Source organism: Xiphophorus hellerii, chromosome 8 (assembly GCF_003331165.1).
Source record: "Xiphophorus hellerii strain 12219 chromosome 8, Xiphophorus_hellerii-4.1, whole genome shotgun sequence".
NCBI lineage: Eukaryota > Metazoa > Chordata > Actinopteri > Cyprinodontiformes > Poeciliidae > Xiphophorus > Xiphophorus hellerii.
The window spans coordinates 26,302,657-26,316,358 of record NC_045679.1 but is presented as its reverse complement, the minus strand read 5'-3'; the positions used below and the strand labels follow the sequence as shown (position 1 = coordinate 26,316,358).

Sequence of the window (13,702 nt, the reverse complement as noted above, 5' to 3'; positions counted from 1 at the left end):
AGATGGAGAGTTATTGATTTATCATCACCTTCCTAAAATAATAGAATAAGTTTTTTTTTGCCTAAATCATCTATTGGCAATAAAGTGTTTTTTTTTGGGTTTTTTTTTCTTTTTTGTCAAAATTGCTTTTGGCATAAAACGAAATAGGCCTTTTTTTTTTTTTTTAAGAAAGTGATGACATTAAAGCTAAAAGGATCCAAACATCTGATGTAATAGAAAGTGAAACTAGTCAACTCGTTTTAAATAGTTTTTTTATTAAAGTCAGGGTAATCCTTAACTTGAGGTAGACTTTTCTGCAGGTCATGTCGAAGATCTTTTTTTTTTTCTTTTCTTTTTTTACCCTGAAGATGTACAATCTTTGAGACACCAGCCTCTAGTTGTAGTGCCAACGCTCTCACTTCTTGAACATAATCAGCGGAGCGGGCACCTGGATGTCCTGGCCCTTTTCCAGCTTCTTCTCGCACTCGATCAGGTAGTTGACCCCGTCGACCACCAGCTGAACCAGCTCCACCTAAATTGCAAGGGACCCGAAATGTCACTTGACCGGCAGCAACGCATGTAGACCACAGGGAGCCGGGAGGAAGGCTCACCTCGGATTTGCCCAGACGGTCCAGGTTGGAAATGTCGAAGGTGTCTCCGGTGGCCGCCGTGTCCACTCCGCCCGTGCCTCGCTTCTGCAGCCGCAGGTTGTCCAGGATTTTGGAGAAACGCGGGTCCTGCAGAGCAAATGGAGACACGAGTCACGACTTGTTTAAAAATAAATGAACGTAGGTGGTATGTTTTGCTTTCTTAACATAAAGAGACATTTTAGGCCGTTTAAAAAAAAAATACTGCAAAGTTAAAAATTCTATAATGTTTGAGGCTAAATGACTAAAAGTATAACACACTGGTTTGTTTTTTTTGTGGGTCTATTTTGTTTTGTGAAGGAGATGAAAATTGCGTCTCCTTTTTAATCAGGAATGAATAAATCGATGTTAAATACAGAACATTTCAACTAGAAACATTTTTTTTCCCTACCGCTTTGGCGCCCCCTCTGGCGCAGCGCCCCTATGCGTCCTATTTAATGCATAGCCGCTCCTTGTCCGCTGTTCCTGAACAGTCTATCCCAATATTTCTCAGACGTGCAGAGAGAAAACTGTTGCACATCATCACTCTGAACAACTACACCGCATGTAGTTTGTAGCATCATGGTAGCTGAGAAAGAACGACGATAGAGATGAATAGAGAGAAAACCTGCTGGAAGCTGCAAAACACTTAAACAGTCCCTTCATTAAATTGCGATTGTTTTTGAGATTATTTTTCTTTCTTTTTTTTATATATTTGTGATGCCACTTTAGAAATATTTGTAAAGAATTGTGCGACATTTGGGCTTATGACGGAAAATGTGACTTTTTTTTTTATTATCGATCACAGACATGTAAGTTAACAGATAAGACTGAGGCAAGCAGTGCAGTAGAAGTAAAATGCTGCCACCTGCAGGTGGTTAGCTGTCACATCAGCTTGTTTTAACATTTTTTGCTTGTGGAAAATTAGCAACCAATTGGCAACTATGCATGAAAAATGCGAGGAATTGCAAAAACAAACAAACAAATAAACAAAGGAAATACTGCTTTAGACTTTCCAAAGAAAGCAAGGGAATCATTTAGGCCAAATAATATCCATGTGTTGCAATGGCCGAATTCTATCAAGACCTGAAGTTCACTGTATCCAGTCATTCTGAGCGATTTTCAGCTGTTTTGTAGAGAGGAACAGTCAAACATGGTAGAGACACGACCCAAAAGACTGGCAAGCAGAGCTGGTTCTTGTAAACCACACACCGTTTGCCTGGCACTCTACCGTCCTGAAGTGCAGGAATGAATGCAGATTTTAAAAAAAGAAGGTAAAGCTGATTGACAAACATCGACTCGTTGGATTTAACTGATGTCGCCAAATGGCCCCCAGAGAAGTGACATAATGGAGAGCGTAAACAGAACATGCTGGCGTTGGGTCGGCCACGTCACCTTGCTGAGGTTTGGCAGGCGGACATGAACCCCGGCCCGGAGGCCCGTGCCCAGGTTGGACGGGCATGTGAGGACGTATCCCAGACGCTCGTTCCACATGAATTCCCAGCCTCTCTCCTGGATCAGATGCTCAACCTGACCCATAAAAAGAAAACATATGAATGGGTTACTTAAAAAAAAATAAAAAAAAAATACAATTAATATGAAAAAAGTTCCAACAAAGAGCAAAACTACCGCCTTAAAATGATTTACTCTCATGCACTGGAACTTCACAAAATCTTACCAAATCATTTTGGTCTACTTTATAGTGCAAATATGTTAGTATACTTGAAATAGGACAAAACAAGTAACTTTTCAGAAACATTTAATAACTTGTATTAAGTCAACAATTCCTTAATATTGATATCGATACCTATATCAAGAAACTTTTCCCAAAGTTATAAGTGAAAAAATTCTGCCAATGGAGCTAGTATTATTTTTTTTTCATTAATGTTAAGGAATTATTGACTTCAAACAAGATCATATATTTTTCTGAAGTTACTTTTAAGTTAGTTGTGTCTTATTTCAAGTGTACTAAGGCATTGGCAGTAGAAACTAGACCAAAAATACTTGATGAGATTTATTTTGCATTGCGGCTCCAGCATGCCTGTTTGAGGCCGCTGCAGAATCTCTCAAACACTCTCTTCATGTTGCCGCCCTTCTCCATGGAGATGACTCTGGTGTGGTCTTCCTCATTGACCCAGATCAGGAAGGTCTTCTCATTGTTGTGCCTGAAGACAAGAAACCGCAGACCCCTTTGTGAAGTACGGCGCTCACCAGGTGCGAACAGGAAAACGATTAGCACAAGAACTGGCGACAGACAGCGAACACAAGCGTCCAGCTGTGTGGACCGTACCAGATCCCCCTGGCGTCTGGCCAGTCTCTGGCCATGAAGGCGCACGTCAGCAGAGGGGAGACGGGCTTGTCAAACAGGAAGTGGTCCTACAGATAAAAAGGTAGAGAGAGGCAGCAGGATGTTTAAAGAACAACTAATATTTATTCATTTAGCTGGCAGAGGGAGGAATGAGCAGGTACAGTGCTGTGAAACGGTCAGATTTCTTCTATTTTCACTTTTTTTGAATGTTGAAAGAAATTTTAATATGTGACAAAGATGACCTGAGTTAAATACAAAAAATATTTTTTCTAATAATTATTGTATAAGGGAAAAGACGCTATACAAGCCAACCTGGCCCTGTTGGGCATAAGTGATAAAATAATTGCAATAAAACTGCAAAGTTCAGAGATAAACCTCACAAACCATTAGTAACAAACAATGACTTTGTTTTCTACTATTTTTTCTTTTCTTTTTTTTTTCTTTTTACACAATGTGTTGCTTTTTGAGATCAGAGAGGTTCTTTTTCTATGATCTATTATATTTGCAGGTCAGGTAATAATAAGGGAAATGTTTGACTTATGAATCTGAGCTCAGCTTTAAAAAAAAACAGTTTAATCACATTTAATTCATGATTTCAGAAAAGATCAGGTTGGTTTAGCCAACTGTTTTTCTTTACTGAATGAGCTCATAAGTTGAAAATGACGAGCCCTCTAAGAACGTACTTTTTCACAGTACATTCTAGAAATGTGAATCTTTCAGTGTCTAACGGTTCAATTCCATTTTGATTGTTAGGTTCAATTCAGAAACAATTTTCGATTCAAAAACCAATTTTTCAATTCAAACGGTCTGGAGATTTTGTTTAAATTGTGACTGACGAGAGAGAAACAAAAAGCTTTAACAAATAGAACATTAAATGAAAACACTTCTGTAAAGTTATAGATTCTATATCAACATATCAAACTTCAAGTAACACGGGATATTTACGGGAAAATACTAATACGTGATAATGACGGGAAAGAGGGTTAAGTCCCAGCCAAAACGGGAGACGTGACAGGTATGGCATGCAGTTCTGCAACTTAAATTACCAGTATGAGGTTAGCTTAGCTGCTGGCTCTGTCTTAAATAAGAAAATACCAAAGAATTATTCAAAATATGTACAGTCGGTGAGATTGCCTTCTGCGGTGACTGAGTGGGCACGCAATCCGACATGCGGTGTACTTGCAAAAGAGCGGCAAAAACGCATTTTAAAATCGACTTTTGAATCGATTCAGAATTCCAAGGGCTTGGAATTTAATTTCTTTATACAATCAATTTTCTATTTCTTAGGAGTTCACTAAACATCGGCCTGCCCAGATCCTCCGCAGTCAGGCCAGGGTCAGAACCTGAACTATTTAAGCCGTTTAACGTAGAGACAAGTTAGTCAAACGCTGATGGCTGTGGGCCGGAAGGATCGCCTGTAGCAGTCTGTATTACAGCAAATTTGAAGAGACCTCTGACTGAAGACACTCTGTTTTCCAGTGACAGTTTCATGAAGAGCGTTTCCTTTCAACGTGTTGTTGCCGGACCACCCGGTCTAGATCCAACAAAGTTTTCTCTTGCATTGTATGAATAATCTTATTTTGCTAATTTAACTTTGTCAAAAAAACAACAACAAAAAAGCAGATAAGTCTCAACTTATTATTACTGACTGTTGATCAGCATCAACTGAATCCTCTTTTCCTCCTCCATATCTAAGGATTCATAGCGTCGATGACTCACATCAATAAGCTGCTGCTGCTCTTTCTCTGTCATGTCGCCCAGGCCGTAGTAGCGGCCGGCGAGGTCTCCCTTCAGGCCGGCCAGAGCGGTCACCACCACCCGCTCCACCTCACGCCGCTCGGCCCTGGAACAGGCCGGGGGGAGGCTCAGCCCACGAATGCTGCGGCCCGTCCGGACGCGCGACGACAGAACGTAGTTCTCGTCGAACATCCCGTGTTTTAGCTGGAGGCAGAAGAAGAGACGGCGAAGACGCCAGTGAGTGGTTTTATTAGCGTCGGGCTGGTAAGACAGAACGGGTCAGCTGCGGTTCCACCTTAGAGGCGTCCAGGTCTGTGGGGTGTCTCATGGTTCTGGGGTCGTAGCCGTTGTGTCTGTCTTTGATTATCGGATCAAAGAGTTCAGCAAACACCTGGAGGAAACAGCAAAAGACTTGAGAGGCACTACATTTACCAAATCTCAAACATTAATATATGTAGAGCCTTGCTGTGACTGGAAGAAACACAAACAAAAGACATTCCAGACACAACCTTTAACAACCAATGTTAAATCAGACCTTTCCTGTTTTGGGTTCTTTATAATTACCTAAATTGGGTCGAAGCTGCAGTAACTTTTAATGTATATATATATATTTTTAACATATTTGTTACAACTATCACCATGTCATGACAATATAATATTAGATAGATGACCTGTGAAAATATCAAGCTGTTCCACCTCCTCCCAGTGCTACTATGCTACTAAGAAATACACCACTCCTCATCAGAAACAACCAATCAGAGCAAAGAGGAGGGCCTTAGTGCTGCCAATCACAGTCCTGGATGCCCTGCTTAATGTGCTAATGACGGAGAAGCAACTTACCGTTCCAGGGAAACTTTATATACGCCATCATTGGTGGTCATGCTAACTAGCCTTAGCATTCCTGCCAGGTTCCGCTATGTACCAGCATGATTGAAAGCGCTAAGACCCTCCTCCTGGCTCTGATTGGTTGTTTCTAGTTAGCATCGGAAGAAGGCACACATTATCTCTCATATCTACTGTTGTGTCAGGGCCATTGTAGATATATAAAAATGGAGGAGTAATTTCCCACAACAGAACATGGACATTTTTAAGTATTTTTTTTTTCTAGAAAATTTCAGAAATTAAAAGTCTAAAAAGTTTTTCTTGGAGAAATGCTTATTCTTCAACCTATATATATATATATTTTTTTTTTTTAATTAAAAGGTCACATTTATGGAAGAATCCTTTTTTGTGTTGATGACGCTGTTGTCAGCTGCGTCTGGGTCAAAGACGTACGGCTGTACCACCGTCCGTCTGCTTGCAGCCATTTCCACGCGTCTGAGGCGCTAACGTAAACACTGAGTTGGGAGGGCGTGGCCAGCAGCAGCTCATTAGCATAATCGTAATCAAAACAGGTAGAACTACTCAAAAAACATATCTAGAATTGAGAATGGTTTGGTGTAGTAAATGTAATGAACATGTTTATCGTCATCTCCAGCTTGTTCGAGGAAGCGCAGCAGTAGAGGACCTTTAAGTCACGAAACTGGAACGTTTCAGTTTTCCCTGCTCATGTGTGGGACTCTCGAGTTACCTCGTAGCTTTCCTCGTCGCCAGCGACACAGCCCACCGTCTTGATGAAGGGGTGACCCGGGTTGTCCACCCCGGTCTGGATGCACTGGTCGAGGGTCCAGTTGTTGGGAGTCACCTTGTCCCTCAGTTTGGCGTAAACGGCCGGAGTCAGAGCGGTGGCCATGCAGTTGTTGTGTTTCCTCAGGTCAGGGAAATCTGAGCTGTCAGGAAGGAAGAGGAGGAAGAAATGAACAAGAGAAGAAAAACAGAACGACTGTTTAGAAACGAACATTTTTTTTCCCTATATTTTAAACGTAAAATATTTATATTATTTATGTTCAGTTTTGGTTTAATTACTGAGTGTGTTTAGGAGATTGGATGTTTAAGTCTGTATACTTTAGTTAACAATTACTTGATTACTAAAGTAGTCGACAATTATTTTTAATAATCGATTAATCACTATTAATCTAACTGCTTCAGCCACAATGTGATTCGTTAATGAATCAAACTCTCTTTGGCTTCCTTATGTCATGTCAGTGAAGCGATCCAGGAAGTGACCTGAAGGTCACGATAAACTCGTTTAAAAAATAAAGTCAAATAAATCCGTTCATTCTCAGGGTTCACAGGTTGAAGCTTTCCTTGAATTTGCTTCCCATCCACAGGGCGACTAGGAAAGGCAGACATGAGCGGCATCTGAAACCTTAAGAGAAAGTGAGTCAAAGGTAGCATAGATGAAACATGAGAGCGTCCCTGGTCACGCAGGCATTTGCCGCTGCGTCAGTCACAACCCCCAACCAACGCTCACCGTCCGCTGATGCAATCCATCTCTCTGAGCCTCAGAATGAGGTCATCACACCTGAAATCATGCTTCTGGGAAATGGAAAGGTTTCTGATACTTCTGTACTTGGCCCCTCATCCAGGTCGTCCATCTTACCTGGGAGGGTAGAGCTTCTTCCTGGCCTCGGCAGCCAGGGAGCTGTTCTCGTTCAGCAGGACGCCGGTGGCCACGGTGCCCGCGCCCAGGCTGGCCAGCAGCACGGCCGTGCCGCGGCCCGAGATCAGACGCCTGAAGGAGCCCGACATTTTTCCTCCAGAGAAGTACCTCAAGTAGGGATCAGTAGAAGAAGAGCTAGAAACGCCAAGAAAGACAGAAACTGAAGGAGGAAATGACAAAACGGCACAAAAGCAATCGGTATGGTCTGGAAATTATGCAAATTGGCGGAAATAAATAACTGAATTGTTTTGTGAGCGCATGCAGATCACACTGTGACATAATTTAATATGTTAAAGTCGTTAATGGAGTGGTGTCCAAACTTTTTGTCACAAGAACCAAAACCATCAGTAATTGAGGGCCACAAAATGTAGATCTGCTACCTGCTAACCACATTTGTTTAATTTTCCATTTAAAAACTGTATTAAATGAAATCTTTTCTGAGTCCTCCGCTCTTTATTAGAACAACAGTTTGCATATTGTCAGCGTCTTAACATGATGACCTAAATCATTTATCGCCAAGTGTTTTCTTTTTTCTTACGTAATTCGACAAAGTTTTTGACAAGAAAAACAAAAAAACAGGTGGTGCTTTTTTTTTTTTTTTCAAAATTACTTTTAACCAAAAATGACTCGTTATTCCCTGTGCATGCATGAGTTTTCTCGGGGTACTCCAGTTTCCTCTCAGTTCTAAAACTGATGTATTTCTTGGCTAAATGGTGAAAATGAGATTTTGATCTTTTTTTTTTGCACATTGACCTGTGGATGTTTGCGTCACATGTCTGCTTGTTGGCCTCATAAGCTGAAGATTTCTCAAATTTATGGTAATTAGACCATTTAGAACCAGTCGCTGTTGTTCAAACCACATTGATCTCCACAAAGCGTTAGCCCTGATCCCGTTCTGCAATCCTAATTCCAAACTCAGACCAAATGATCACCGCTATGAACTTGCAATAAAAGGTTCACGTTGCCCACATGATGTCTTTTTTTGTGGGGGTTTTATTGTAATGAACACGACACAGGAAACCAGATAAATTCCAGTTATCTGTTCCCAGATTTACACTTATTTCCAATCAGATTCAGTATATGGAAGGTCAGAGCGCAGCTTGACTTTGACTCGGCGTCTAGGAGACTGTTTCTAAAAATAGAGGAGCGGCGTGAGGACCGGACTGCTTCTGTTAATTCAGGTCAGAGGGGGAGAAAAAAAAAATCTCTAATCGATCCAATATTTTTCAAATGAGCCGATCATGTCAGACCCGACTTTCACCCACAGTGTTTATTTTATCTTGACGTTTGGAGTGCAGACTGGAGGACACATACTGTTTGGGTCAGTGGTGATATTATTATTATTAATAGATCAGTGGAGGGACGTTTGGTGCCAAGACCAAAGCCCCTCCTGGCTGATGGATACAGAATCATTCTGGACAGAAGTTCATAAGGTCAACACAATGTTAAAGAGAGACGGAAAATGGACACGGAGAGAATCATGTGACCTGAGAACTTGGCAGGACATCAAAAGTTTAAGACTCAACTGTTTAGAGGTGGTTTGTAAAAGTGCAAAAGTTTTTTTTTTTTTTTTAACTAACTAAGCATTCTCTTGTTTGGTAAGAAAAGCGTGTTGTGATCACAACCAGCTTCTAATAGATTCTCTCAATTCAAACACAAATATGACACATGCACTCACTTAACAATCATGTCCACAGAAAGTCTAGATTTAAAATGTTCTTCAATATATCAGCTAATGGAGGCTCTCTGTCAGAGAAATGAAAGAAGGAGGGTACAGTACCTGGATGAAAGCTGCTGCCTTCTGACTGAAGGTTGCTGGAAACCAGCTTTTGAGTCTCCTCTGCCGTTGGCTCCGCCCCCCCGCTCCCTCCAAACTCTACTCCACTTGTGGGAATAGAAATTGAGGGCCAATCATAGGTTAAGGCACAGTTATAAACCAATGAAGGTAGAGATCACTTGTAAACAGAGCCATGATTAACTTTGACGGCTCTAATATCACCGTCTGGTTTGACCTTCACATTTACACATGATCTCTTCCTCTCTCCTTCAGTTATCTCAAACTCTGCAGCAGCTTCGGAAATAAAACGCGACTTTCACACGACCAGAACTCTGGTACTGAAGGAGATTTGGTGCATTTTTCTAACAACTCAAAACACTTTTATTGCATGATTTAATGATTTAAAAATGACATTCTGTATGGAACTATTGAAGTAGTTTCCATGTTTTCTTTTTTTTACCTCAAGATGATGTTTGCTGATCTTCTGTGTACGGAAAGCCAACAGTGCAAATACTAAATATTTCCCTTTGGTCATTTTTTTTTCTCATTTTGTCATATTGCAACATCAACTTGTATTTAATGAAACTTTATGGTTAAGAAGTAGAAAATAAATGACGGATGTGTTATTTTCTTTAATTATTCTTTACAAAAAATCCAGGAAGTGTCAGACTTCAGACAGAGCTTACAGGGGACGTTGCCCAGGGCAACAGGTTTTGGGAGGCCCCCCAAAGATATTTGGATTTATTTTTGTAAGGAATGCATGTTTTGCTTTATATAAAACTCAAAGGCCCAATTTTCCTTTTTAGAGACCGTGGCCGTCTTTAGGTTTTCACAGAATGTGACGCTTTTATTTTTTTTTTCTTCTTCTTCTTCATCAATAATCTGCAAAAACATTCGTTTGCCTGAAAGTTTTATTTTCAAGCCTTTAGAATGTAAATGTCTGTACAATACACAAATAAATAACAATAAAAAACAATACAAGTTGAATAAAAGTATGCAACAGTGAATGAAAACAAGCTGACTAATGCAAACAAATTACAGAAGATTTCAGAAAGGAAAGAGGCAAAAATGAATCTAAATAAACAAGTCAGCTGCATCTACAAAAATAAACTGATAGTAATATATGCTATATTTATGCTACTAATAACGCTAGAACCTTGCAACATTCTTCTTAAAATTAATAGTGCAAACATGTCACTACAGAGGTTCTCTTACAAGTTAAAGGTTTTAAAGATACAATAACATTAACAGGAATTATTATTTACAGTGATGATATCAGAGATATATGTGATGTTTTTCTTTTGGTAGTTGTCAGGAGATGATTCTTAAAAAATATTGATAAAAAAAATGTGTACAAAATTCTTAGCAATTAAAAACTAAAAGGAGACGTGTTGTTTGTCAAGTTGGATAAAAGAGCTAAATTTGCTAAAAGCCGCTTCAAAAAAAGAGAAACATGAAAACTCCCACCCCTCCAAAAAAAAAAACAGAAGCTCAGAACCGAACAGTTTGATCAGATAGAGTAAATTTACAAGATTAAAAATGAAATTACAGCTGATGTTTCATGTGACCATGAACTCAACGCCAGAAGTCAGAGATCACAAGGTTCACTGTGTGACAAGCTGTCCTATTTAAAGTCCTAGACAGGATTAAGCTCATTCTAGCTCACATTATTATAAGGTTATTGAAACATTCATTAAGGAAATTCATTATTTTTGGGTGAGACCATCACAGAATACTCTTCTAAAAAATTTCTAACCTTTCCATCATGTTATATCGTTATGAAAAACATACCTGGAGTGTTGCTTTGATTCTCTGATGCATATTTGAGAAATCCTTTAATCTCCATGGCAACCATTCAGCTCTGAAAAACGTCTGGGTGGACCTAGCCCCGCCTTCAAAGATGAAGCTCCTCCTCTGAGCTGAAGTTTTCAAGCTTCTAAACTTCCCCCTCACAGAGCCGCCTCCCCACCCCCACTCAGCTCCTTCAGACTAGCCAGCAGCAATTAGCAACCACCTGGTGGAACTGCTAATCAGCTGAGTTCATTGTAGGAGCTGCTTCTCAGTCCGAAGTTAGTAAAAACATTGCTAAAGGGTTACTAAAGGAGCCATGTCGTGATGACTTCCTGAAGGCGGAGTTTCAGAAAGAGCAGGAGTTTTTAAAGAGACAGAGGCCCAATTTCAAGCCTTTACATATTGAATTAAACATTTTTAAAAGTCATATATGTCTTATACAGCATTTTTATATGAACTGAAGGTAACGTAGTTACGTGATTGTGCTATAAAAAGATTTGTGGTTAAAAAATACATAATACTGCCCCTTTAAATTCCTGAATCTTCGAATCCCACAGAGAAACAATGTTAAAAGGTGCTTAATTTATGCAAAAATGGTTGTTTGATATAATAGAAACAAATAACTGAACTTTGTGTTAAAGACAACAAAGCCGAATCACAGAGTGACAGCAGCAACATTCTAGTGCTGATGGTGTTTCTACACTCAAAGGTTTGAGAATATGGCAAGGAGTTGTTTCTGCGATACAGTACAATAACTAGACAAATATCTCAGATCTCCATAAAACAAGGCACATTTTCTCCTGACTTTCCCCTACTACACCTGCTGACCACCTGTGTGTGATATAAAAGCACCAGCTTTATTTAAAAGGTGGTGCTGTGAGCTGAGAGATGTGAATCTGTGCAGGTTTCTGGTGTAAAATTAACCTGGAGGGACTCGAGGTTCGATCTTCAGTGAGAGCTCATACAGAGTATCTTCATCCATTACTACGGTCTTATCCAGCAGGAACTGAGTTACCTGGATACAAAGTAAAAAAACAAAACAAAAACAACGCTGAAGGAAAGAATTATTTTTTTCTATTTTTTAAATAAACAAATGATTATAAAAAAGGGAAACCTTGGACTGGTGCTCTATTCTGTAAGGAGCCTGCTGGAACTGACGAATTTCCCGGATGATATGAGAGATCTGTAGGGCAGAGAGAGCAACGTAAAGAGAGCTTTTTATACCAATACATTTTCATTCATAAAAAGCCATGTGCCATGATACATTTTTCTAAAAAAATCACACAAAATAACATTTTCTTAAACAAAAAAATATTAGGTGTTAAGAATAGATGCTTATTTATTAACAAGGGGTTTGCATTGATCTTAATTTTGCAGTAACTAGAACCTCCAGAGCAAATCTTGCACCCAAAAATGCAAGATTTGCATTTTTTAAATGCTAAAATATATCATTTACTGATCCATTTTAGCTCATTTAGCAGTTTTTTGTTTATTAGTGAGGAGATAAAATAAAAAAAAGGCACAAAAAGTTTGTTTAAAAAAGTGTTACAATAAGAATATAATGTTTTTGTTGCCCCATGCCAAGTGTTTTCAATTTCATGATTTTGGCCCACATGGCAAAAACGTTCTCAGTAAGTCTAAGACATCATTTGTGTTGATTCGGCAATTTTCATTGTTCTACCATTTTCAGCCACTCGATGTCTCTGTTGTCCTGCACACCTGCAGTAATTTCCCTGTAATGTAATCTTTGGACGCTGCCTCAGTTGTTAAGTTCAGATCAGATTGCTGTGTTTTGAACTTTTTGAAGCAAAAATATCCCCCCAAAAAAACATTCATAGACATCCTACTTTTAATTTTAGAGAATATAAACCTCAGAGATGGTTAATAATACATTTTTTTTATCTTCAGAAAATAAGCTGACCCTGCTTGAAATGTATTGATAATAAAAGCCAAACGCCAGAGAGTTGTGTGTATTTTGGGCTGTAGGACAGAAAGTCTCACCATTCTCATCTTGGAGAAGTTGACCAGTCCCTCCTCAGTGAAGTTGGGCGTTCCCTCCTCGATGAAGGCCAGGTCAGTCAGGTACATGCCCAGGTATGGCACACACGGAGGGTTGCAGCTGCACACAAGGAGGTAAAAATGGTCTCATAGTGGTGTCAGCATCATGCTGTAGGGCAGAGCGTGATTGTCTGTGACTGTAGCTACTTTTTCAGCGTCTCTCTGAGATTTTTGAACCTCCCCTCTGACGATACGATCTTCTGAAGCCGGTCCATCAGCGCCTTGGTCTGGGAAAAAAAAACAACAACAAAAAACAAAAGATAAATTGTAACGTTGGAGGTTTTCTGTGTATGTAAGGTAATGTTAGTACTGCGAGCTGATTCAGCTAAACCTGTTTGCAAACTTTAGCCCAGGTTTTCTTCAGCCTGTAGATGGCGCTGCGGTTGAGAGCAGAGGTGATCTCCAGCACGCCGTTGTAGTTGTTGAGGCAGCGACAGATGTCGGCCACGGCCAGCCACTTCTCTATGGAGCTGGCCCGAGAGCCCACGTCGCTGTGGGCCATTATCTGAGACGCCACCAGGTTGCTCATCTGAAGAGATTTCACAAGGATCACAAGACACAACAATTTTGCTGACAGCAACAAAAATATTGGTTAAAGATAGTTTAGCCAATATTTAGCCAATAGGCTAAATATCTTTAGCCAATAGGTAAGGTTCTGATCCGCTAAAAGTGTTATCCACTAACATTTTGATCAATTTTTACCATCATGTTGGTCTGATTCACAAAGCAAGAATCAGTCATGATGTGTACTGATTGTATAATATAAATCCCCCCAGGGTTTTTTATTTCAAATAAATCAAAGCCACATGTGTCAAACTCAAGGCCCGCGGGCCAAATTCTGAACACTGCAGGTATTTCTTTGGTCCTCTAGACGACATGGAAAA

General features: G+C 39.9%; 2 protein-coding genes across 7 annotated transcripts in view; both read right to left on the bottom strand.

Annotated features, from left to right (window-relative positions):
• Positions 1 to 234: 234 nt before the first annotated feature.
• ckmt2a (creatine kinase, mitochondrial 2a (sarcomeric)) lies at positions 235 to 8,996 on the bottom strand. Its single transcript, XM_032569845.1, has 10 exons — positions 8,973 to 8,996; positions 7,133 to 7,327; positions 6,221 to 6,419; positions 4,946 to 5,041; positions 4,633 to 4,854; positions 2,896 to 2,981; positions 2,647 to 2,770; positions 2,001 to 2,135; positions 591 to 716; positions 235 to 511 (listed from the first exon to the last, which is right to left on the bottom strand). Exons 2-10 carry the CDS (start codon positions 7,279 to 7,281, stop codon positions 395 to 397), a joined length of 1,254 nt encoding a protein of 417 aa, XP_032425736.1. The 5' UTR covers positions 7,282 to 7,327; positions 8,973 to 8,996; the 3' UTR covers positions 235 to 394.
• A 424-nt stretch (positions 8,997 to 9,420) lies between these two features.
• rasgrf2a (Ras protein-specific guanine nucleotide-releasing factor 2a) overlaps positions 9,421 to 13,702 on the bottom strand; it is a 35,686-nt gene continuing 31,404 nt past the window's right edge. For all 6 annotated transcript variants that reach the window (XM_032569838.1, XM_032569841.1, XM_032569836.1 and 3 more), the window contains 5 exons: positions 13,150 to 13,347; positions 12,966 to 13,045; positions 12,762 to 12,879; positions 11,875 to 11,943; positions 9,421 to 11,775 (listed from right to left, as the gene is read on the bottom strand). In XM_032569838.1, the coding sequence (XP_032425729.1) occupies positions 11,680 to 11,775; positions 11,875 to 11,943; positions 12,762 to 12,879; positions 12,966 to 13,045; positions 13,150 to 13,347 (561 nt within the window). In that variant the 3' untranslated portion in view covers positions 9,421 to 11,679. The remainder of the gene's footprint in view (positions 11,776 to 11,874; positions 11,944 to 12,761; positions 12,880 to 12,965; positions 13,046 to 13,149; positions 13,348 to 13,702) is intronic.